General features: G+C 35.5%; 3 protein-coding genes across 16 annotated transcripts in view; 1 reads left to right on the top strand and 2 right to left on the bottom strand.

Moving 5' to 3' along the window:
- IPO11 (importin 11) overlaps positions 1 to 4,981 on the bottom strand; it is a 64,997-nt gene extending 60,016 nt beyond the window's left edge. Inside the window, exons 1-2 of one of the 2 annotated variants that reach the window (XM_034440962.3) lie at positions 4,396 to 4,981; positions 1,036 to 1,179 (exon numbers count right to left, since the gene is read on the bottom strand). In XM_034440962.3, the coding sequence (XP_034296853.1) occupies positions 1,036 to 1,173 (138 nt within the window). In that variant the 5' untranslated portion in view covers positions 1,174 to 1,179; positions 4,396 to 4,981. Of the gene's footprint in view, positions 1 to 1,035; positions 1,180 to 4,018 lie in introns of both variants that reach the window. The other variant, XM_034440963.3, reaches the window with a different exon arrangement.
- On the top strand, positions 4,608 to 13,601 carry DIMT1 (DIM1 rRNA methyltransferase and ribosome maturation factor). Of its 3 annotated transcripts, none has more exons than XM_034440970.3 (12): positions 4,608 to 5,147; positions 6,441 to 6,517; positions 7,255 to 7,341; positions 7,757 to 7,818; positions 7,913 to 8,006; positions 8,102 to 8,151; positions 9,418 to 9,541; positions 9,715 to 9,807; positions 10,448 to 10,512; positions 11,850 to 11,913; positions 11,998 to 12,104; positions 13,166 to 13,601. In XM_034440970.3, exons 1-12 carry the CDS (start codon positions 5,087 to 5,089, stop codon positions 13,206 to 13,208), a joined length of 927 nt encoding a protein of 308 aa, XP_034296861.1. In that variant the 5' UTR covers positions 4,608 to 5,086; the 3' UTR covers positions 13,209 to 13,601. The 3 variants fall into 3 exon arrangements, with proteins under 3 accessions (XP_034296861.1, XP_034296862.1, XP_087741850.1); XM_034440971.3 differs by having other exon boundaries at positions 5,000 to 5,147; positions 6,444 to 6,517; XM_087885724.1 differs by having other exon boundaries at positions 5,046 to 5,220; positions 6,444 to 6,517.
- Positions 13,602 to 16,233: 2,632 nt separating this feature from the next.
- Positions 16,234 to 25,317, bottom strand: part of KIF2A (kinesin family member 2A) — a 69,859-nt gene continuing 60,775 nt past the window's right edge. For 5 of the 11 annotated variants that reach the window (XM_034440965.3, XM_087885719.1, XM_087885716.1 and 2 more), the window contains exons 15-21: positions 24,584 to 24,694; positions 23,966 to 24,033; positions 22,920 to 23,033; positions 22,201 to 22,351; positions 21,698 to 21,799; positions 20,132 to 20,267; positions 17,168 to 17,955 (exon numbers count right to left, since the gene is read on the bottom strand). In XM_034440965.3, the coding sequence (XP_034296856.1) occupies positions 17,870 to 17,955; positions 20,132 to 20,267; positions 21,698 to 21,799; positions 22,201 to 22,351; positions 22,920 to 23,033; positions 23,966 to 24,033; positions 24,584 to 24,694 (768 nt within the window). In that variant the 3' untranslated portion in view covers positions 17,168 to 17,869. Of the gene's footprint in view, positions 17,956 to 20,131; positions 20,268 to 21,697; positions 21,800 to 22,200; positions 22,352 to 22,919; positions 23,034 to 23,965; positions 24,034 to 24,583; positions 24,695 to 25,317 lie in introns of all 11 variants that reach the window. The other 6 variants (XM_034440968.3, XM_087885722.1, XM_087885718.1 and 3 more) reach the window with 2 other exon arrangements.

The following is a 25,317-nucleotide window of genomic DNA, read 5'->3' as shown; positions in this document are numbered from 1 at the left end:
AGTAATGTTCTGACTTTGATTCCCAAGAAAATGTTGACATACGCAAGGCACAAACATCTGTCTGTAAATCTTAGAGCATCTCTCTTTTCCCAGGACTATTAGGCAATTACTGGAGGAACGCTTAATCTCAGGAAAAAATACTGCTGCTTTAAATAGTTGCAGAGAGATTATATATTCAAATAATATTTTCCATATTATTTCCACATAATTATAATTCATATGCAGAGTTGATCAATATATTTAAAATGTGATCAACTGCACAGAGCTACTGGGATGTACTTTATACTGAACTTATTATTTATTATTACTTGGTGATATATCTCTAGGAAAAATTATGTGTATTTTCTTCACATAATTCACTTTCAACCATCAAAAGGCATGCACTTCTTGGTTTAAGGATATCCTAAATCCTTTAATTTAAAGGAGCTGATTATTATATATAAATTGAATAAATAAATAATCCACAACAGTTTGTTTGTTCATTTTACGGAAGCTTTTTTTAAATTGGGGCAGCATTCATCAAAGTTCATCAAAACAGACAACACAATCATACCGTGTTTCACCAAAAATAAGACTCTGTCTTATATTTTTTTGAACCCCAAAATAAGCACTTGGCCTTATTTTCGGGGAGGTCTTATTATTTTGGGGCCCGTGGAGCAAGATGGGGCTCCTCTTGTCATCTTATCTGATTTCCATCTCTGCATTTAAATATTTTCGGGAGGCTTATTTTAGTGCATGTGCTCAAAAGCCCGATTGGGCTTATCATCGGGGTATGTCTTTTTTCAGGAAAACAGGGTATATATTTGGTAGTAAACTTCAAACAATGAACACATTAATATTTTTTAAATTATAAGATACTAATTACCAATATGCCCATAATAGCATCACATCTGTTCTGTAATACAGGACAGATGTAGGAACTGCTATGATAGATACAAAATATATATTCCTTATAGGAAAATAGCAAGAAGGTAAATAAAAAAGATGGTTATTAAGAGGTACTTGAACAAATGTAATTGCACTGTTTTAACTTACCAGCAAAACTGAATAGAAACCTGGTTGTGTCTCCCACTGTTTCAGTTGTTCCTCTGCTGGTTTTAATACAGAAGTATCTTGACTAGTAGCTTGGGTCAAGACTTGAAGAACAACGTTACTGGCACTATGGAGATCCATGAAAATCTATCCAAAACATTTTTTAAAATGCATTGTTAGCTTTCCTAAGAGGTCCTATTGCTTCTTTTGTACTGATTTAAGTATTTACTAAATAAGAATTAGAGACAATCAAATTTACAAGTATTTTTAAAAATTTCTACAACAATTATTAGCAATAAACCTCATTAAAAAGTACAGATCACAATAAAGAATTTGCATATTACTAGACTTATCTTACGTAATACAGTACTGGAAATACTGTGGGTGGCCATGTATAATGCAGTGCACTCTGGCATTATATACATGAACCCAGGTTAAAAAACTTTATCCTTTCTCCCAATACTCTCTCATACTCACAAACTAGGTATCAGTGACTTCAAATACTGAAAATATAAACATATGTAAGTGTAATCATAATGGTCACCCATTAAATAAATACAATTTTAAGTTATGCTCAAGGTCCAGCAAAAACATAGTACTGATTTGCTTTGTTCAATATTAGTCCCCATTCCAACAAGCTCTTAGATAAATGTGACAAATGATATAAAATATCCAGCTAATAGTTGAAAATATATGGAAAAAATTGAAATACTTTTAAGAGAGTGGGCATTAATGGAATATTTTCACAAAACAGAAATAACAGAATGCCAATTACTCATTAGCATAATTGCTCAAGAGCAACTTGCAGTAATCAATTTTTTAAAAAAAACTTCAATATAATTCCAACTAAAAGCAGGAAGTAAATAAAACCGTCCTATAAAGCTCTGACTTAATAAAAGGCACTATTATAGTTAAACTTTCTGAAAATATATGCAATCTTTAATGCATGCTTACACTGCAAGTAGAAGGAAGATTGTTTTTTATAATCAATTGAAATAGCATGTGAAAGAAAAACCTGAATAATAAAGATGACACTATATTGATTCTATCTTGCATTTTGCTAATTTTCAGACCACTCTTCGTTCCTAAAACAATACTAAACTGAGAAACAACTTGTACGTCAAGTCAAGAACCACTTTACTTCAACATCTTGTCTCTCTAAAAGGCCAACCTTAAAAGGTCTATAAAGTACCTGAAAGCTGGAAACAGGGACATACCCTTCTTTCACCATTATTGCTCTGTAACTGATATTTGGAGGCCTGCTGCCCTAGGTTGAAGGTAACACTATCAGCGCTCCCCTCCATGCATTTATATAATCCTCTTTTAAAACCATCCAAGTTAGTGGCCATCATCACAGTTTTAGCAATGAATTCCACAAGTTAATTACATGTTGGGCAAAGCACTTTATTTTGTCTATGTTAAATGTCCTTGCATTTAGTTTATTAGATGGCTGGAAACCAGCTTCATATTAGAAGTGCCAACGTAACTCATTCACAGGGTAGTTTTGTGAGAAGAAAAACTAGATCAGTTCATATTTGGTCTTTGAACTGAGAAGACTTACTGAGCCTTCTAGAAATAAAACCTTTCAGAAAATCAACAGCAGCTGAACACGGAAACATCAGAAGAGGAGAGAAAAAGAGCACATGGATAAGAGGAATCTATGATGATGCAAATTAAAGAGTTTTATATATTCTTAGGTACTGCATATCTGAGTGCACAAGCATAGATCCCAATCATCACACTTTAAAGCAGTATCTCACTCAATAGGTAATAATTATCCCACTAATGATATATATCAGCAGTCTAAATGTATGCTAGGCAAGTCCATTTAAATTTCTTCCTGGTGGCACTTCTCAACACACATGGAAAAAGTGATACGAAGCTATTTCAATGTCACAAAGATCTCCTAAATCAGTCTTCTGTTTTCCATTAATTTCATTCCTTTCCATGTGCTGTTCGTTTAGTGGTTGCTTCCATCCTGGGCTTTTATATATGCCACCTCAGGAGCCAGGTATAGGAGTGAAGTTTATTTTGTGAAGCCAAGAATTCCTATCTATAATGGATCAATCAAGGAAATCTTGGGATCTCTATAAATCTTTATAGAGATCTCTATAAATCTTTATAGAGAATAAATAAGAAGAGGAAAAAGTTGCAGCAATAACTGATGCATCTAGAGTTAGATTCCTCACCAAATTTATCACTTGGCACTGTCAAGAATGATCCAAGGGCCTCTCCTTTCCCCCAATGTTTCAGAAGCTACCTCATCCATCTCATTTTTGTTTATTCAAGCAAAAGGGCATTGTTATTTTTCTAGCAAACACATAGGAAGTAGGGGGAGTTCTGGAATACTTTAGAACACATTCAAATTTCAGTTCAAGCCTGTGCACACAGAGTTCGGGAGAGTTTCACCTCTGTAAACATACACAGAACTGAAATTTTACTGTGCTGTCCTATCTTATTAGACTAACTTATAAAAAAATTATAAGAGAACACTTGTATGGTATAAGAGTACTTTCTGGAGAGTTGTTTCTACTGTTGGAGGATCCAGACACTTTTAAAGAATAAGAAGTGAAAGGTTGAAAATATACTGTACTAAAATATGTGCTCTGTACAAAAACAGCTGAATCCATAAGCATCACCCATAATCATTCCGCATAATTATTTTTTTCTCTTTAAAAGATTACATTTTTATATTGTTCCAAAACATGGAAACCTGCTTGGTTTGAGTCTCCTAAACTTAAAAAGGGTCACCAATGTCTGATGATGGATCGCCAACGTCCGATGACGGATATGGCACAAGAAGAACAAACTTAAAAGAGAAGAGGATTGGGGTTCATAAGAATGAATTGTTTAAATTAAGTTACTTGACTGAGTGGAGTTCCCTATTGCAACTGCCTTTTCCATTATAACGCAAGTATTATAAATTCCCCCTTTTAATAAATCAGGTGCAACCTAGGAGGGAACGATTTCTTTGGGTATCGGTTACCAGCTTTTCTTCGTATTCTAGGAGAAGCGAGACCTTTGTGGGTGCTACACTTTGACAAGACGTCCAGTCATAGGACAGTTAACCAAGGCTTCGTGGCATGAGAAAGAAAAAGAGCATCGATAAGGCAAAGCATCTCCTAGTGAGAAAATAAAGTCTCCACAGGGCCGCTGGTCGCTCCCTCAGGACTGCCCAAGCCCATCCACGTTTCAGGACTCGAGCCCGTTCACCACTAGCGGCCGAGGTCTGCTTCTTCGGCTCATTTCAGTCCCGACAGGCCACCCGCCGCCTCAGGATGCGGGGCCTTCGCTGGCTCGCATCCTGACCGGACGGGAAGGAGGGACGGGGCGTGTCCTCGTCCTCTCCCCTCCCTCACTTACCGGTGAAGCCGCCGCTCCTTCACGGGCGTCCTCAGTCTGGCGCACGCGCCTTCCGCTGGTTCCGAAGCTCGCGCCACCAGCCTCTGCTCACCCACCACCGTGCCGCGGCAGTTCGGCGCGCTACGTACGTCATCGCTCTGCGCTTCTCTTCCCCCAATGGGCCTCTTTCCCCCCCCCTCCCGCTTCTCGTTCCGCGGGCCCGCCCGCTTCTCTTTTTCGGGACGATTCCGGCGCCTGAGAAGAAGGGAAGAAAAGTCCCTCAAGATAATAAAAACAGGCTAAAAGCGCATTTGAAAAGGAAAAGTGGGCGGGAACTTTTGTTTTGTTTTGTTGGCGATGTGGGAGAAAAACGCAGCTTCCACCTTTTTGTGGCTGCCAATCAATCTCCTTCCGTTCTTCTTTTCTAATAATGACCCTTAGTTTTAAAAGGGTCACCAACCAACGGCGTTTCACAGTTCGCCTTCGGCCAAGTACTAAAACACTCCCCGAAACTCACTACTCTGACTCGTCCCTCGGGGTCGAGGAGGTGGTTTGAGGGAAATTAAGTCCTCCGGCATTTTCACCGCGCGCTTCCGAAGGGAACGGCGGAACTACTCGTCCCGGCAGCCCCCGCGCGTGCTGTGACCGCTCCCCCCCCCTCTTTCGCCTTCCTTCTCTTCCGAACTTCGCGTGTTGGAGGCCCGGCCGAACCATGCCGAAGGTGAAGAAGCAGCGGGGCTCTCGACAGCAGCGTGGAGAAGGGAAAGGCCCTGGTGAGAGGAGATTCTCGGGCTAAGGAGGACGGGCTGCAACGGACTGCAGCTTTGTATCGTTTGCCATACGGAGGTGGGGGTGGGGTGCTATGGTGATAGTAATTTGGAGCAGGGGTCTCCAGCCTTGGCAACTTCAAGCCTGGCGGACTTCAACTCCCAGAATTCCCCAGCCAGCTTTGCTTTTGAATTATAGAATTCCCCCCGAGCTTTGCTGGCTGGGGAATTCTGGGAGTTGAAGTCCGCCAGGCTTAAAATTGCCAAGGTTGGAGACCCCTGATTTGGAGGGTACCAAGTACTTTGGCTTCGCTATAGAACTGATTTTGAATCTTTCCCCAGAAGTATCCAGATTCTAATAGAAAGAGAATATATATATGAAGAAAGAGAATATATATATATATATATATAGGCATATATATATATATATATATATATATATATATATATATATATATATATATATATATATATATATATATATATGCTGAGGCATATATATATATATATGCCTCAGGGCTGAACTGTGGAGTCCTCGCAGTGATGGTGACTCCATATCTAGCCTCTTTTCAGCTAGTTTCCTGTTTGGATATTAATTTATATATATTATATCAGGGGGAAAAAATGTCTGGTAGAGCTTCCCCCAAATTGGTCAGGTCTGCAAAGCAGAACCCACGATTCAGCGGCTGAAAAATTTAGCTGACTCTGGAGTGGTGGTTGTCCATAATAAAGGCTTGGTTTATAGAAGATCTGTGATTTTTTTTGTGGGGAATTTATCAGGAAATTTCCTCCCTCCTCATTGCCCCCCCCCAAAATCATCATCTAAAATATGCAAAACAAAATCTTGTGCTTCAAATGAGGAAACAAAAATTGAACAATTTGACCAGAACCTGGTAAGCTACATTTAGAGAAGGAATAGAAAAGCATTTGAAGAAAGAGCATTGCAAACCACTAAATATGGGGATGTTTAGTGATAGCAAGCAGTCAGAAGTTCAGAAAATATTTGAGCAGTCCAATGTGGAAGCATATTTCTGAGCTGGAAAAACTTTATAAGGAAGAGAGGGAAAATATTTTTAAAAACTAAAACTAAAGATAAAGCTTGGGAACTTGTTTTGATGCTACTTAATTTTTCTTATAAGGGTGCCAGATTCTGAATTGGGTAAATTATTGGAGAAGGTATCATCCCATTATTTAAGACTTGTATAAATAAAACTATTGGCGAGTTTGATACAAAGTTAAGGAGAGTTTGATACAAAATGACTTGTTAAAAGTATGTGTCTTAAAATTTATTTTTATTAGTAGGCATTAGGTTCAATACTGGACTTGGTCAGCATATTTTGAAAAATCCCCTGATTGTTAACAGCATTATAGAAAAGGTAAGTGATAATCGCAATCATCCAGTGTAAGAAAATCAGTCATTTTCATATATTATTGTTAAACTGGTGGTATTTGAAGCTACTAATGTATATCTATTTAATTAGTAAGTCTCATTAAAATCAATGGATCTGTTTTTCACTAAACAAATAGGATCTTGTCATAAAATACTTGATTAAGAAATTTTAAAATTTTGAAAAAAAGTTCAACTATACCTGTACAGAATACAAATTTTCTTATACATTTTTTTAAAATATCAAAAGTATCAGAATGGCTGTATCTAGTGTGCAGATATTACATCAGAGAAAAATAAGTTAAATAGTTTGTACACATATAATAGCTGGACCTTTCTGACTTGATAGAATTCTGCTTTAGTAAGTAATTTCTCAATGTATCTCAGCCTTTCTAAGTAGGCCACACTAGGAAACCAATGTCATGTAAATCAATATTATTTTCTGAAGTAATAATAACAGAATCTTGCAAGTCGAATGCATTCCTCCCCCTTCCCTTTATCTTCATCAGAACTAGGGAGGGTCCTATCTGAGATTTTATTCATGCTACATTCTTGCTCTGGACACAACTCTTTTCTCTGACCATTGCTTTGGTTCGGCTCTTCGTCCTGTCCTACAAGGCCATTCCCTTTCCCCTGTACATCGTGTTGTATATCAATAAAATTTGTCTATACACAGTGCTAACAGGGCTAGGTTTTTGTGTAATAATATTTTATTCATTCTTTCAGGCTTCCTTATACCCTACAGATGTTGTTTTAGAAGTTGGTCCTGGAACTGGCAATATGACAGTGAAAATGTTAGAAAAGGTGAAAAAGGTAAATCTAAAAATAAAGAAATGCTTTCCTTTCTTTTCCCTGTTTGGTCACAAGGAGACAGTACAAAATAGGAAAGGATAATCAAACAAAAAATGATTGATGATATAAAAGAAGGACTAAAAGAAAGAATCAAAGCCTAACAACAGGCTATGTTATATCCCTCCCCACTCAACCCTCCCTCAACAGAGTGGGAGGGTTCACACTCATTTACACTCTGGTTCAGGTGATTCTTATGGTACAGATAAATCCCTAAGTGCCTCAGTGACTCTCAGATGGCTAAGGACAACTGTCAGAGGGCTAATGACCAATGACCTCAAAGAATATAAACCCATTCGCCGCCAGTCAGTTTTGGGATTTTGGGATTTGTTATGTATGATATGTCCACAAAGACATTTTATATATGATTCTCTTTCAGGTAATTGCTTGTGAACTTGATGTAAAGCTTGCTGGTGAACTTCAGAAAAGAGTCCAGGGAACGTAAGTATTCTATGTGGTAGCAAAGTCATAGTGTTTTTTAAACTAGAACCCCTCTTGGAAATGTATTAATGCTACAGTATTATTTTCATTTCAGACATTTGGCTAACAAACTTGAAATAAAAATTGGAGATGTATTGAAAAGCGACCTCCCTTTTTTTGATACTTGTGTGGCTAATTTGCCTTACCAAGTAAGTATAAAACAAAACTTGAAAAATAAGACAAAGACATTGTCTTTTTGTATTAGTCTTGTAGTAATCAATCTTTTTTTTAATCCCCCCCCCAGATTTCTTCTCCTTTTGTTTTTAAGCTATTGCTGCATCGTCCTTTCTTTAGGTATGTATAAAAATATTTAGTGTTCAATATAGTTTAAATATTTAAATATAGTTTAAAGGGACACAGTGGATCAGTGGATAAGACACTCAGCTTGTCAGTCGAAAGGTCGACAGTTCAGCAGTTCGAATCCTTAGTGCCGTGTAACAGGGTGAGCTCCCGTTACTTGTCCCAGCTTCTGCCAACCTAGCAGTTTGAAAGCACGTAAAAAATGCAAGTAGAAAAAATAGGGACCACCTTTGGTGGGAAGGTAATAGCGTTCTGTACACCTTTGCTGTTTAGTCATGCCGGCCACATGACCACAGAGACGTCTTCAGATAGCGCTGGCTCTTTGGCTTTGAAACAGAGATGAGCATTGCCCCCTAGAGTCAGGAATGGCTAGCATATATGTGCGAGGGGAACCTTTACCTTTTTATAGTTTAAATACTTTTAGAAATAACATCCAATCTTATTATGATTAACCTTACAGATTAGAATTAACACATTTATGTAGAAAAGAATTAGCATTGTGTAAAAGTAAACTAACCCCCGGTCTGGGGACTGGGACCGGTTTACAGCATACTAGCAACTGGTCTATGCAAACAAGCGAAGCCCCATCCGTGGGATACAGGCAGGACACAAAGCCACGCTGCCTTCAGTTCACAGAAAAACCCCTCTATGGAACCAGTCCTTGGTGCCCAAAAGGTGGGGGGGGGGAGGGCACTGCTATATATCTACTTTTCAGTGGAAGTATTTGCTTGAATCACCACACCAAACTGGCTGTCTCTCTAAGCCTGTTGGTAGAGGGTCCCTAGACAAACTCTGAAATGCCTATAAATATTGGCAGATAAGTTTAAAGAAATATTCATCTGGAAGGGGTTGAAGCAAATTATGTTGTTTATCACTATATTATCTGTAAACATCAGTTCTGTCAAAGTGTCAGCATTAGTCTGTTACTTTGTAAGTATAACATTTTATTTTAAAAGTATTGTGTGATTCAGAGTATTTGAAATCTTCATACAATAATAATACTCACTGCATTTAACAGCTAGGTCCTCACAATATTTTCAACTGCATTTACTAAGCTATCCAGTAGTGGTGCATGACTTAACCTAGCCCATAGCATCTACTGGATATTCATGGAGTTCAAAACAGTAAGCTGGTTTAAAACCTATCAAGCAGTAACATATATGTATAAACGTTGTTGAACAAATGTCAAGTTCTTAATCTTTTCCAGGACAGGATTAATTCACAGTAGTATTAAATTTACATCTCATGTTTATTTTCCAGGTGTGCAGTACTCATGTTTCAAAGAGAATTTGCTCTTCGCCTAGTTGCAAAACCAGGCTCTCACCTATATTGTAGGCTGTCTGTTAATACTCAACTGTTAGCTCGTGTTGATCATCTAATGAAAGTAAGCAAAAATAATATGTAATTTTATCTTGTGTTTTTGAAATTTTAAATATTAGATAGGAGAGGTGTAAAGTTGTGGAAGTTTTAATGGGATGAAAATAGTTTTTTATTAAACGACTTTAAAAGATAAAAAGTTATTCTTTCTTTGACAGATGACTTTATTATGTTTAACAGGTAGGAAAAAATAATTTTAAACCACCACCCAAAGTTGAATCCAGTGTTGTAAGGATAGAACCAAAGAACCCTCCACCTCCAATTAACTTTCAGGTGAGATTTATCAGTATGATCTGAAATCCATGAAAACAATATAGTATCCCCTAAGTATTCATTACCTTTAGATATTTGGACAACTGTGCTTGAGTGCCATATTTTGTGTGAAGCCTTTCTAATGCTTCATATTTTGTTATTCACTAACAGCATTAAATGATAAATAAGTATGTAGGATAAGAAGTGGAAACATTCATAGCTTCATTTGGAGGAGATAGCTTCAGGAAATAAAAATGTTACCCATTGGTGAAGAAAATGAGGAAAGAATATTGTCAACCATAGACTTGCACTTAATCAAAATGTTCTACATCTTAACACTTTAAATCTATGTTTAGTTTTACAACTAAAACTTGTAATGAGATCCAAAGGAATACAAAGTTTTTTCATGTCCATGTCAGTATCTACCCTATCTTTGAAAATAAATGTTTCATATAATTCAAAATTTATCCAATTATCCTTATCACGCTTTCCATGGAATTGTCGGTCATAGAACCACAACATAGTTTCAACTAAGATTAAAGTACAAATGAAAAAAGAGGGAAGATGATGAAAGATGTCAGGGGTTACCTCAGTGATCAAAGCAGCCTTCATGTATAACACAAGAAACGATTTCTGTTTAATCTCTAACATATTTGTTTAGGAGTGGGATGGTCTACTGAGGATAGTGTTTGTCAGGAAAAACAAGACACTTGCTGCCGTTTTCAAGTAAGTTACACTTTTTTAATGTTGTATTGCTTGCAGCTTTCTCATTGAACTTTCCTCTTTCCATATTGTTGTTTCTTCCTTCAGCGTTTTGCTTCTTGTAATTTATTGTTGCTAAAAGATAGCAGTTGATGAAATATTGTTTTCTTGGACCAGAAATCTTAAGAGTATGTATTTCTATATGAATACCAGGCAAAAGTGTATATTGCTTAGATTTTGTGTTCGCCATTAACTAAGAGCAGAGAATAGAAGAATGTGGCTGATTTGATTTATACACAGTTTTGTTTGGTCATTCTTAAGAGAACTAAGCCCTTATTCAGGAATTACCAAGATAAACAGTAAAACAATCACCAGGACTCCCATGAACTACTAAACTAAGCTCCAGAGGTATAACATCAGATGATTTATCTATAATTGCCGTTGATCGTGAAAGGAAATGAGGAACAGCACCATGTAGGTGCCTAAAGATGAACTTGTGTTCTTGTTTCCTCTTGTCTTTTGGTTATTCTTGCAGATTATTTTAGATTGGTATTCTTGTTAACAGAATAGAAACTTTCAGGATATGAATAACATTTAGCTAAAATTTCCTTGTTCCTTTAGCAGTTAAAAGTTGTAAACTATGCTCATGTAGTCTGTTTTTGTTTGCATATTATACTGCGTAATAATCTGACAAAGAATTGGTAATGTCAAAATGGCAAGCATTACTTTCTATTAATTTTAGATCCTGCATGTGTCCCAGGTAGTTTTAACACAACTCCTTTCCATTCTGTATTAATTATACAAAGATTTTTCCTTAACCTGTAGTAAAAAAAAAAAAAGTCTCCCAGAGCAATTTATAAAAATCAGTAAATCGATAGTTCTTGCCCTATCAAAGATACATTGATGAATGGAAGAAACTGAGGAGACAGGAAAAAAAGTATGACAGTGGTTGATCAGTCTGTCCAGATATCCTTTTTTCTGCTTTCTATTAGTCAGAGCCTTCTAAGTATGTGTCTTTTCATTGAATGTATATTCCCGTTGGTCGGATGCAGACAACAATATGTTACATTCAAAACAGTCTCTAAGATTTAGAGACCTCACTTGCATAGAATAATGTGAGCACTTAGTGTGAAGTGAGTATAAAAAAATACAAAAAAAGTATAAAGCTATGTTTAGACATGGTATAGGCAAGGTCAATTTGTAAGGATATTAAAGTCTTAAGAGATGCAGAGCATGTAGGTGCAAACTAATTTTAACATTAAAGAAATAATCAGTTGAAAAAATTTGCAAAAGAACAATTTACAATTCAAACTTTTCAAAAAATTTCTATAATTCTGACTTTCCCTTTTTCATTATTACAGTTCAAATGCTGTGAAACAGCTGCTGGAACAAAATTACAGAATTCACTGTTCACAAAATAATTTGGTAAATTTTTCTGATCTATTTACAGTCTTTTATAAAGCATCTTTGTCTTGAGCCCTGTCACATAATTTTCTGTTTTGCCAACAGCAAATTCCTGAAAATTTCAATATTGCTGAATTTATACATGAAATCCTAAAAGATACCGGTTATTCAGAAAAACGTGCCCGAGTAATGGATATTGATGATTTTATAAGGTAAAAACAAATGTATTTACTTCAAGATTACTCTTTGCTTCATGTTTGAAATAGATTTTTTACTAGAATGAAAGCACAAGTAAGTGAGATTTATAAGATTTTTGTCCAACTTAAATGTTTTTGTTGTTGTTGCATCAGGAAGAGAAATGATTTATGCTATGGTCAGCAAAATTATGCCTGCATAGTAATGTTCTGACTATGTTGTGGTATATTGTACCTGGAATAGTGTAGGGTAGCACACGTGTTAAATATTATTTCCAACATCTTAATGCAGCCCTCTGGCCATTAGTGTAAATTGGGCCTCCCATAGATTACTCTTGCTGAAATGTTGCCTTTGACAGAAGAATGATGACCCTCCCTGAAAGAGACAATCCAGGGGACATTGCCACCTTTTTCGGCCTCAACTTGTATGATCTTGGAGGGAAACCACTATTACAGAGAGCAGGACCAGCGTTTTTAAATAGTGGATGGAATGTGGACAAATATTAGATTTGATTTAGATTTAGAATTATAATTATTTAGATTTTAATTAAAATTTATTGGAATGTATATAAGTTCCTCTTAAAAATTAAGTTCATCAGCAATTTGGCAAAGCACAAGTTGTATACCTTCATCTTTTTTGCTATTATATTAATTAGCAGCTGTTACTTAACATTGCCACTTTATATAGTGGTATGATTCTATCGAGTGACGTTGTGTCCTGAACAAAACTATACGAAAATAATGTGCCATGGTAGAAACAGGTGTTAAATATTATCTTGAGTGGAAGAAACTAGTCATATAATAGAATTGACTTCAAGATGAAGTGTAATGTCAAGCGGAGGAAATCAGGAGTTTCAAGACGGTTCAAATGAATGCAGGTTTTTATTGATTGCTAACAATCTATACAGACTTAGGTCACACTTGACCCTTCCTTCGGGGTCAGCCTGGTTATCTTCCACATGTACAAAGAGAAAAACATTGTTCCTCCTGTGTGGGAGATTAAATATTGAGACCATTTGGAAGTAACCTTCATTATACCACCTAAAGCTTACTAAGACTAGAATATTTTCATTTTTCAGTGTTCTTCATGGATTCAATGCAAAAGGAATTCACTTTTCCTGAAGGGATTACAGGAAAGCTGCTGCGAAGATTGAACTAATTTATATAAATAAATGTTATAGTAGAATATATTCATAATGAATGTAAACCAACCATCAACTGGCTGTTATCCAGTTTTTGCTTCTTTTGATTTTATTTGGTGAAGAATGTATCCATTTATAAATATTATTAAAAGTATCTGGAAATGCACTCATAGCATCTAGCTTCTCCCAGTATGTGTTTGATATTCCAAGTTAAGTATTGATATTGTTACTCATTAAAAAAAATGTGTAACCGATATGGAAGTTAGGAGTTTCTCTAATGCCAAACATGATATTTTTTCTTTTTTAATGGCCAAATGTTCTTTATATTGTGCATTGCAATAATTTTCTAATAATAATAATACTCTATATTTCATCATGGTTGTGTTTGTGTGTATGAATATTGTGTGTTTTCCTGTCAGTTTTTTCTCCTAGAAATTCCCTGGATTAGTCCATGGATTTTTCTTGGCAAAGTTTTTTGGAAGTGGTTTGCTATTGCCTCTTTCCGAGGGCTGAGAGACAATGACAAGCTCAAGGTCATCTAAGCGGGACTAGGATTCCGGGTCACCTGGTGGTTTCTAACCTGAGGCCTTAACTTCTGCATCAAAATTCTTCAAATGAGTGCAGTGAACAGTGATCTATACCTTGTTCTGCTCAAGTTTATAAAATTAGACTTCTCTTAAAAGAGCAGTCTCTAATTCTTAAATTACATGAAACTCTTACCCCCATTATTAAGATACTATGTAGCTAATCTTTTTAAACAGATGACAACACACTAATCACAATGCAGCAGTATAATCAGAATAATTGGCAACAAATGTAGATATTGTTTATGCTAAATTCAATTTGTTCATCTAAATTCAGCCACTTGGAAAAGCTAACATTTTCTTCTTTCCATTCTGTATTATGGTAATTATGCAAACGTTTCCCTAACCTTCAATTTAAAAAAATACCCTCTCTGAGCAATTCATAAATATCAATAAAAATGTAGTCTGGGCAGGGGATTGGATCTTTTCCAGCCTATGATTCTACCTTGTTCAGAAATCATATAGTTTTAGCCATAAAAGCCAGCACTGTAAATTTAATCTGGACCCAACAGGTCCTTTAGATAGTTGCACAGAATTGCAGCAACAAGTGCCAAGCAACAAGCAGGTTGCTGCAATTTGAACCATTTTGGTTTTTTTATATTCCTCTATAAAGTCAGTTACAGAGTCTGTTCCTCTATAAAGGAAGCAGTGCAATAAAATAAAGGCCTGGACTTCCAAATTTATCAGCTGCTCATGGGCAGCTTTCATGGAACTGCTTTTATATCTGTCTTTGAATTATTGAAGGAGAGTATTAACACACATGAAGGTTGATACTATGATATTTTGAAGTAAATTTATGATGTTGAACCAAGTGGGGATTATGTAATCAACTTCCAGCTACATGCTAGCAAACAATATGCCTATTTCCTTGTATGCTTATATATAAGACTGATTCAATTTTTTTCCAGCTCTGTCTGATCCCATTCTTTCAGCAACTGGAAGGAAATATACACTGCTTCAGTTTCTGCTCTATCTTTAGTTTCCAAGGAGCATAGAATGAATATGCTAATTGGTTCAGACCTTGGGGTGATGAATTCACCTTTAGTGAAATATTAAATGCAGTCATCCACACTTCAATTTCAACCTTATTAGGTCCACCAATAAATGGAATGCATTGGACTCACAATTCTTGGAAGTTTCCTCATAAACATCGATCAAGTCCCATCTCAGCTGGAACATAACATACTCCCTTTATATAGAAAAGGATTTTTTTAAAAAAAACCCACCTAAAATGCTTCTTTGAGCCATTTGGGCTACATGTAAAACAGGCTTTCCAATTCTGAGATGAGTGGAGTATTCTCCATTGTAAAATTTAGCCACCTCCTCAAGCTTATTCCCATTAGTAATCCTGTTAATTATTCTGACCTTTATTGTGTATAGTTTAAGTATAACATGTTCCTTGCAGAAGAAAAAGATCGAAGTGCTTTCACTGTTGTCAATCAGCATTAGTAACAGGATCACAGCATCATCATCTGCATACAATATCACCATGCTATATGCCTACCAGTAATATTTGAGGGGTGGAATTTGTCCTGAAATAATTAACAATGCAGATAATTCGACAATAATGCAGTCTTGTTAGTTCTACAACTTTATAAGCGTAACACCTATGTTATGTTTCTGAAGTAGCTTCCATAAGGACATCCGTTTTTCCTATTGTGATACTATTTTTCCCTGAAAGACCAGATTTTTCTGCAAATTACCATACCTTTAAAATTGGGAGATCAAAAATTTGCATAGGCCATAGCAATTGAGATCCCCCCCCCATTTAATCTTGGGATAAAAATATGTCATTTTCTTTTCAGGTTAATCAAATAGACAATACTTAGCATACAGAAGAAAACTGTCATGTACGATTAAAAAGAAAAGATGGTTTCTCATAGCTCTTATAGGTGTCAAACTTGCTGTTTCATGTCAAGAGACACTTCACGACGTTTTTCCCATTCACGAAGCTGTGGTGAGTGTGGCCTGTGTGTGATGCATCTGGCCCGTAGACCACCAGTTTGATACCCCTGCCTTTATGATGGGCCCTCTAGAAAGGAAGGTATCATACAGAAGATTTCCCGTTTCCATGTAGATGACATAACCAACAAAATCAAAAGTTTAGTAAGGAAACTAGCAAACAGCGACACATTTATATATATATATCAGTTTTACCTTCCTGGTTGATGTATACTTCAACCAAAATTAATTCAAATATTCCTTATTCTCTACCACAGAATAAATTCTGTCTCAAAAATAGAACACGGGCTGTTAATTGGTCTATAAATATTTACATTTCCACCAATGTCAGTGATAGCTTTGTCAAGAAAACATGTAATTATTTCACTCAGCAAAGGCCAATTCTTATTAGAAAAAAGTGTACCAATTCTCAGTCTGAGACTTATAGTTCTTTTATAGAAGCAAAATTCTCATTTCTAATTTATATTTCATAATTAAATTTATTAAACACAATTGTGTAAAATCTACATTGCTATTTCAGTTTCATGTTTACAGGTGCTTTGTCATCAAGATAATGGCAAGGGATTTTCACAGCCTACCTTCTTATGGGAATTATGTTAAATACTGAAAACATTGGCTTATTTACACTCTCTTGTCATTGCTTTCCCTGTATTTCCCTCAGCCACAGCACAGATGGATTATGTTCCAGAAACAAAACATGAAACAGTTTCAAGTAATGTTTGTTGCTGAAGTGAGTGCCTGGAATATATCTTGGGAACAGAGTTAACTCTTAGAGAGTCCTGAATAAATCTGACTTTAAAGGAAAAACATAAAAAGGGTAATTCTTTTGGACAGCAATTTGGATAAATTATTAAAGTACCACCACCTTAAAAGTGCTGGACACACAGTGCCATTTATGAAGGCTTTAGGCTTCATGGATTATTTTTCAGCATGTGGAGTATATATTGTGCCAATCCTCTAATGATACTAATTCACTCCACTTTTCAAGTGATGGCACTGTACAACTGGAAGATACATATTAGCTACTTTCTTTTAAAGCAACAGTACTAACTACTTGCAAACTACAATTAATGCACATGTAAACTGTCATGCATCAAAAAGCCAATTTTAATAGGAAGAGAAAGGGTTATTTTGATATCCTATTATTGGATACCTCTTCTATTCTTATGTAGAGATCAGGTTGCATCTTTACTTGGACAACCGTCTAGCACACATATTGTAAATCTGCACTACTCTAGATATAACTCTCCTTCATAATCCAGAACCATTTTATTACATATTCACTAATTTATAGCTTTGTTCTTTACAAAGAAGATGTTAGATTCACTCTTTATGGCATTGAAAGAAACCATGATTCCCGATTTATACAGAGAAAAAAAATGAAATGGCTCACTGTCAATCCACACTGACAGTTTTTAATTCCAGATCAATGATATGGCACATAACTATGAAATGAAGAACTAGTCACAAAAAGAAAAACAAAACAACACACATTAAAATGTACAAATAGTAAAAGTAATTTACATTGACAAATAAAGAGTGGCATTTATTAAGGCTGTGCTTTAGAGAGGACATTTAAGATCAGGTTGCCTTGATCAAGGCACAAAACACGTAGAGGTAAGCACAGCTGTTTAGAAGAAGAGGTATATACAATCACTGATGAGGTGGGCATGCATACAAATACAAAACTGCACAGCTGTTCTTTGCAACAACTTGACTAAATGAAACAAAATTCTGTGAAGTTTTTACAAGTCCACCATTGTACTTCATTATTTTTTTAAAAAAAAATTGGCAAAGATTTCCAAAACATAAAAGATTCACAATTTTGAGTACGTTAAACATTTGAAACAAAAGTGCTTCCCAGCTCCCAAACCTGCCTGGTTGTGCTATCTGGTCTAGATGCATTTTCCAGACATTCAGGAGCGTTCCACACAACTGAAATGTTGGCTGGGGGAGGAAGAAATGGAACATTTCTACAGACACTTCAAAAGTTTTAGATCTTTCAAGTAGATGAGACTTCTTACTACTTCATTTCCAACCAGCTGCATGGTATAGCAATGAAGATTCAGGCATCTTTTAGCAGCAGAAGTTCGCCTCAAAGGGCACGTGGTCTCTTCGGATTGATTTGTTTACTAGCCTGTTCTTCTTCTTGTAGTGCTGTGCGAAAGGACTTCACTTTATCTAAAAAGTAACAAAAAAGGGAAAGCTCTTATCAAATAATTTCAGTGGGCTTCCAATGCCCAATTCATGAGGCAACAGCTTCATTTGAAATAATCCTTTAACTGAATCTTAAAGGAGAACCTGAAGGCTGCTGGGACCCCTAGACTCACCACCTCCTCTCTATTCCTCCACCGGGATGGCCACAAAGAGAAAACTGGAAGCTTTTGCTTCCATTCTAAATCAAACCATAGCTTACATCCAATTCCTAAAGGGTACCTGACCATCACTAACAACATACCTTCATATATTATAGTTTGAAGTAATGTAAATGGAAGCAAAGTCTTCTACGTTAAACACAAGATGAACGAGAACTGTAGGAACCTAAGGCTTGGTATAAATTATAGTGGATCACTTTTCCACAACTGTTAGATGTGTTAGGATTACTACCCCTCATATGTTGTCTATACTTGTGGCATTAACTTACAGAGTTAATGCTCTCTTACAGAGAGATATCCCAACTTCTCCCTTTTTGAGACAGAAAGTTTGAGTCTGTTTTAAAGCGAAAGTGAAACTTCAAAGATGGAACTGGAGAAGTAAGAGAGAGAAGCCGAAAATTGAAGCTGGGATTAGTACTGGGGTTCTCTGAATCTCCCCAGCAACCTCAGAATTAACCTACTATAATATCCAGGAAGCTTAAAAATCCAAGAATCAGGAAAACAACTATCCACAGAAAAGTAGGTAAAAACTTTTAACAAGAAATATTTGGCAATGTTAATCCTTGTATTGTTGCACTGCACAAAAGTCTCCTATTTTTCTTTTCCCTGAACAAATTAGAGAAGTATATTCATGAAGTTATACCATTTCAGCAGAATCTTGAATTATAAAGCATAACTCCAATGCTTTAAAGTGGCCAGATCTGTTTCTAACTAACCAGTGTCCTTCTGCAGTCTGCTCTATTTCAGCCATCTTCTTTTTCCTTTATTTTTAAATAAAGTTTGCTTTTGCTTATCTCTAGTAAAGATAGACCTGGGGAAGAAGGGCTGAAACCTTTAATCATATATTTCTAAATTACAGTCAGGAAATTACATTATAGAAAATATTTTTAACCTTTTAATTGTCAGTAAGATTGTGAGGGGCCTCTCACAAACTAGGGTTGAGGATGCTAGGTGAAATGCCTCTTGAAGACAAGTGGCAATGAAGGAGGGGGCAGCCCTCCCCCCAAGGACTTCTGAGAGAGATGATGTGAGACTGCCTACCTTCTATCTTTCAAGCTCAGCCACTCTGCTACAAGGTCATGTAACATTCTGATTATTTCTAAGCTCACAACGTTGGCTTTAGCCCTAACTAGCCTATTTCTCACTGTATGCCTGCCAAGTATAGAAATTTGCAGAAGGCTTTTTCAGAATAATATCATTCAAGTGTCTGTTGCTTGACAGGCATTTTACATTTTCCTTGAAGAATTTCATGAGAAAGTTTGCATTATTTTCAATAGTTGTACTGTTTGGGGAAAAAAATGAAATAGGAACAAATTGTAATAATAAATTTGGCTTATATTACAATTGAAATTTTTAATAATAAATTTGGCTTATATTGAGACAGAAAAAAAATCATTACTACCGGTATGCACCACTATATGGCATGTGTCTGTATGTTTTTTGTTTTTTTTTTAAATTTGATTTATATGCCGCCCTTCTCCGGAGACTCAGGGCGGCTTACAATGCGTTAAGCAATAGCCTTCATATTTTTGTATATTTATACAAAGTCATCTTATTGCCCCCACAAACTGGGTCCTCAATTTACCTACCTTAGAAAGGATGGAAGGCTGAGTCAACCTTGAGCCTGGTGAGATTCGAACTTACAGTAATTGCAGACAGCTGGTGTTAATCACAATGCTATCAGTCTGCTGAGCCATCAGGCCCTCTATGTTATCCTCTAATCTTCAATAATAACCAAAATGAGATATTATACTACGATATGATTTCAACTGACAAACCTTATGTACCATCTAGAATTCCATTTACACGTATGTTTATTGATCTATTGATCTTAATAAGATTTTCCTCTTTTTTTATTGTGCTGAAGAAGAGGAAGGAGTCATTTTACAATTACTACCTAAATTCTAAAACAATGTAGCTGTTAATCTAGTAATATTCTCATATACATAAAAAAGCATTCCAAAAAAGATAAAAGCGTCTACCTCGAAGTTCTGTCAAAATGTAAATTTTTTGTTCTAGAATTGCTTCAAGTTGTGTAGCATATGAATCTACATCATAGTCTACTTCTTCTGTCATTTCCAGGAGCGCTTTTTCATCTTCTAACCATCTAATTGATTCCTAAAAGCATCAAAGAAGAGAGAGAAACACAATAATTGGATCAAGGAAAAGAATTATCAGATATAAACTGAAGCGGATTATCACTTCTCTTAAATTACCAGATTGTTTTGAAGAAGGTAATTAAAATTCTCAGAGAATTTTAAATCAATTTAAATGATATCAAACTAATCATCTCAAAATTGATTTTTAAAGTTCTAGTATTCTTTTTAAAAACATATATTATTAAAGAACAGAAGAAATGGCCAAAAATAATATTAGCTTTGTGATATTAAGCTCATTAAAACAATAAAGAAAAACATGATGTAATTCAATAGTCTTCTACTTATGACCACAATAGAGCCGAACATTTCTGTAGTTAAGTGGACATTTGTTAAGTGACATGAGGATGCTGCAATAGTCATAAGTGTGAAAAACTGTCATAAGTCACATTTTTCAGTGCTGTTATAATTTCAGTCACTAAATGAACTGCTGTAAGTTGAGGACTACCTGTACTTTATTTGGTTTATATATCTCGAATTAAAACAAACAAAAAAATCTATATAGTAATTTTTTCAATTTATAACCACTTATAATTCCAAGCTTCCTCTTATGTCACAAAAACTTTATGTTTGAAAAAGCCAAATCAAGTATCTATAAAGAAATAATCCTACTGCCAACTTTCTTTGTAATTACCAAATACTAAAACTAGTTTGCCAGTTTAAAAATATGCAATAAGTTTCAAAGTTATTTAAACAAGAACTGGCAAATCAAGCAATTCTCCCTTTGCAAACAGCTATGATAAAAACCAATTTAAGCCCTTTGAAAACTACATACAAATGTAAAAAGAAAAAAATGTCTCTAGTTCAGATCTAGTTTTCAAATATTTCAGGTGGGACTTCAAAATACATTTTAGCATTGTTGAGGAGACAACCACGCCCATGGATTTTATATCCATATGCCCCAAGTGTGGGTTCTACTTACCTTTACTACCGGTTCGCAACAGGATTTGCATGCGCAGATCGCTGATGACAACATCCGGCACAGTGGGTGGGGCCTCCCGCCAGTTTTACTACCAGTTCTTGCGAACCGGTCCGAACCGGGGGCAACCCACCACTGATATGCTCTTTCATTAGAGATTTCTGGACGTTCCATCACTTCAACAATAACTGACATTCTAGGATGGTGAAATTGTTTATTTAGAAAGCAATCCCACTGCATTTGGGGGGTGGTACTGTATTAAACACTCAGTGCCTCCAATTACCTCAGATAATGTCTCAAAGCAGACATACATCCCATTCCAACCACTTCCTTGTCACCAAATTGGAAGAGCATGCCGTCTACTACACCAACCATAAGGCTATTCAGTTCCATTATCATACTTCTCATCTTTTCACAAAGTTAGTGCATAAGATTCTTATTTTATATTGTGCAATCTCCCATATAACATTTACCTGGAAGACAGCTCTGTGGTCTTCTACTACTTGCTCTTCCATTTCCACCATCTGTGACACTGCTTCATGAAAAGTGAATAACTGTGGTGAAACTTCTTCCTCCTTTAAGAAACAATAACAACAAACATCAAACAAATGTTTGTTTTATATACACTGATGAACAAAATTAAATTTAACAACATAGTTTTTTTTTTTTTACCCCAACTAGTCTAATCAAAGACACTTTGAGTGTCAATGAAAATTCTCAGGTCATCTAGGCAAAGGTTTCTGAAGATTGAATCATGACAACTGGACAAACTTTGGATGTATTTTACATGTATGTACTCTCAAAAAACTCAAATGAGAATATAAAAAACTTTTGCTAGCCCCATGAACTCAAAAATATCTAAGCTTGATTAGGAAGAATGTATACAAAATAAGATGATAATTTAAATATTTAAATAATTTGATTAAAACTAAACTAGAATTTGCATTTCCAGAACTGTGATATCTGAGTTACTCACATTTTGTTCACAAAGTAGTTTAAGATCATCTCTCTGAGGTGAGCTCCCAACACCCCACTGTGCATCCAAGTCATCAATCTGATTTGGAGTGTGATGCATGATAGGACGGACGTCACCAGCAGCACTGGGATCAACTGTTAGTTCCTTGACTCTACATTTTTAAGATAGATGTTCATTTTAAAATTAATATAATCTGAATTTAAGCTGGGAGAAAATCATTTCATGAATTCACAGACAATTTACATAAATGGTGGTGATGTCAACTTCATGAACATGTATGTCTATAACAGTAGGAGTCAATCACAATATATTAATTAGAAAATTAGAAAATTGCAGTCAAGCACAACATTGAATTATATAGTTGTTTCGCACCTCTCTCCTACACACCTGTACACACAAAATATCCACATATAAAATGAATCAGTATTGTACATCTATTACTCAGATGAGAAACTACTAGTACAAAAAGGTGACATCACCACCACTTTTTTGGGTAAACAAAAAACTTTGATATGAAATGTTTGGAACAGGTGAATGCTAATTTGGAAGATGATTTGCAGGCCATGCAGTTTTACCATCTGTCAAACTGAATGAAAACCAAAAAAAAAAAAATGATGATTTAGGGAAGAAAATAAGTGGAAGCATGTCTGTAAAATTACACATCAGAATAGAAAAATAAACCACTAAAATTAACATTCCATGTAAAGAATGAAGTAGACCTGGTGATTGAAGGAGAAAAGTCGTCATACTCATAGGAAGGAGAGAGATCAGAGCGACTGCCACTACCCTGTGAGAAGGGAATGTCCGAAGGACTAATTCCAAATTCCTTTACTCTACAGCAGCAAGATACAGCAGAGAAATTAAAAGAAAGTGTTCTTGTAAAAACAATGAAAATCATGTTTGCAACTGCACAAAATGCTTCACAATCTATCTAGACTTAACTCTCTGGTAAACCTCTTGGAGAGAAAAAAAATTAATAGGGAATTGAAGTCAGTGGGTGGAGACTTGAACATCTTAAAGGTCAATGACTGGAACCAAATAAAGATCGTATCTCCCCACTAATGGCCTATGAAATACACCTCTGAATATAGATTCATTTGTATAACTTCATCAACTGAAACAAAAGTAGCAGGTTTCATCGCCTATATTGTAACATGGACTTAATGACACATTACAGAGTATGAATTCGATGCAATTCATAGATGTCCACCAGTATTATCTAACTACACATGCTTGGAATGTGTTTCACTGAAAACTAGAATTTATATATTAAACATAAGTCAAGTCTCTTTCCAGTCAGACTTCAGACCTGGTGACCTCAGAGATATGTTCATGTAGTTTTCTTGGCAGTAGTTCAGTAGTTTTTTTATCACCTTCTTCCTGAACCTTCCTAACCTGTCCATAGGACTGATATTCCCTGGCAGGTTTTTTCCAACTAGATACTCTCTGCTTTGTTTCTGAGCCCTGACCAGTTGCCATCTAAAGAACCTAAGAACATTAAGATAGTCAAACCTCAATTTAAAGAGGCCAATAGTCCATCATACACTGATCACCTTAGTAAGGTACGCAAAGTCTTAAATTTATCTTTCATTGTTAAATGAAAACAAACTTTTTGCATAGTTTATCTGTACTTTTTTTAAACTTCCATGTTAAATTTCATTTTTTCTAACCATATAGATGTATATATGTCTAACAATATAATACTGCTAGCAAAGCACCAAAATTAAGGTTTTGTGTGAATATTTTAAACAAATACTCCTCTTACCTATTTGCATATCTTAGTGTATTTAGAGTGTTTTCACAAGATGCCATCCCTGGAGAAATAGTAGCAATCTGAGAGGGGGGGAAATGCCAGAATTATTTTCTTGCAGGATAACAAATGTATACACTTCAATTGGTTGGAATTAATATTTTTTAAAAAAAAAAGAATACTTGGTTTTGAGGAACATTTGATGGCTAAAATGTATAGTATAAGTGTTACTGAAATTTGAAACAGAAGAAAAAGTTAAAGAATGCATGATAAAACAGGCTAAGAATTTTGTTATAACATACAGAGGAAGCAACGGGAGATGTGGTTAAAAGAACTGAAAGTTACATTTTCTAAAAACTTATGAAAGAAAGTGGTATTATCTTGCAACTTAAGTGAGTTTTTTTAATAAATTAATATACCACTGGCATAGAACACCAGAAAAATTGCCAGGATAAAGGTATTCCAGTAACATCTTCATAAATCATACAATAACAATGTTTTAGTTTAAGAAGCAGAAATCCTTCCCATTTAGGAACTTACTGAGTTCCAGCAGGTATATATAACTTATTTATATACAATCCTCAAGAGTTGTCTTTCATGCAATGAAAACACTCTGCAACATGCCTAACTTACCATACAGGTGCGAGAGTTTTCTCCAATGAATGAATCTCTTAAGACCTGAGTAAGTTTACTTGCTCTAAATGGAGTATGAGGTTTATTTCGGCCTAAGGCTCTGATGCACTCCTGTAAGAATAAAGATGTTTATGTTTTTTCCTCAGAACCAATGCAAAATTTATTTTAAAGCAACTGCAAATTTGAACAACAAATACTGGATGACAAGCTGAGTGCGTTCCCCTTGTTCTTCTTAAAATATTACAGTACATTTTCAATTAAGAAAACATTATACATTAAAGATAGAACTGAGATTGTGTACAGTTCACATTCAAATGTTAAGACTGAAATTCCATTTGATTTTGGTCCAACATGGAGACATGGGCATATACTTTTAATTGCTACTGCATCTTGTGACCAATAGAGCACTCCACCCTAAAGTATTAAAATCATTTGAACCAGAAATTGAAGGAAGACTTCACATCATTTGCTGTTGCACTGTTAACAGTTCTGCAAACAGGATCTCTTTTTAAAGAAAGCTGACACTTCCTCAAGATTAAATGTTTACCAAATGAAATTAGAAGTTAAGGAAATCTCTAGCACTGTTTTTATCTTTCTTTCTTTTCTTTCTTTCTCTATCCATCCATCCATCCATCCATCCACACAGAGAGACCTTACCCATCCACCAAGTCTTTCTAGCTTTGCAAGAATGCCAACAACCTCATAAATAAAATACGAATTAAATCTGATAGCCA

This window comes from Pantherophis guttatus, chromosome 2, assembly GCF_059756535.1.
Source record: "Pantherophis guttatus breed Tessera chromosome 2, ASM5975653v1, whole genome shotgun sequence".
Lineage (NCBI taxonomy): Eukaryota > Metazoa > Chordata > Lepidosauria > Squamata > Colubridae > Pantherophis > Pantherophis guttatus.
This window is presented reverse-complemented; position numbering and strand designations above follow the sequence as displayed.

Excerpts from the sequence above, each read along its gene's own strand:
- DIMT1 (XM_034440970.3), top strand. The coding sequence starts at position 5,087 with ATGCCGAAGGTGAAGAAGCAGCGGGGCTCTCGACAGCAGCGTGGAGAA. Across the intron at positions 7,819-7,912 it reads CAGAAAAGAGTCCAGGGAAC|ACATTTGGCTAACAAACTTG; the intron begins GTAAGTATTCTA and ends TTTTCATTTCAG. Across the intron at positions 10,513-11,849 it reads ACACTTGCTGCCGTTTTCAA|TTCAAATGCTGTGAAACAGC; the intron begins GTAAGTTACACT and ends TCATTATTACAG.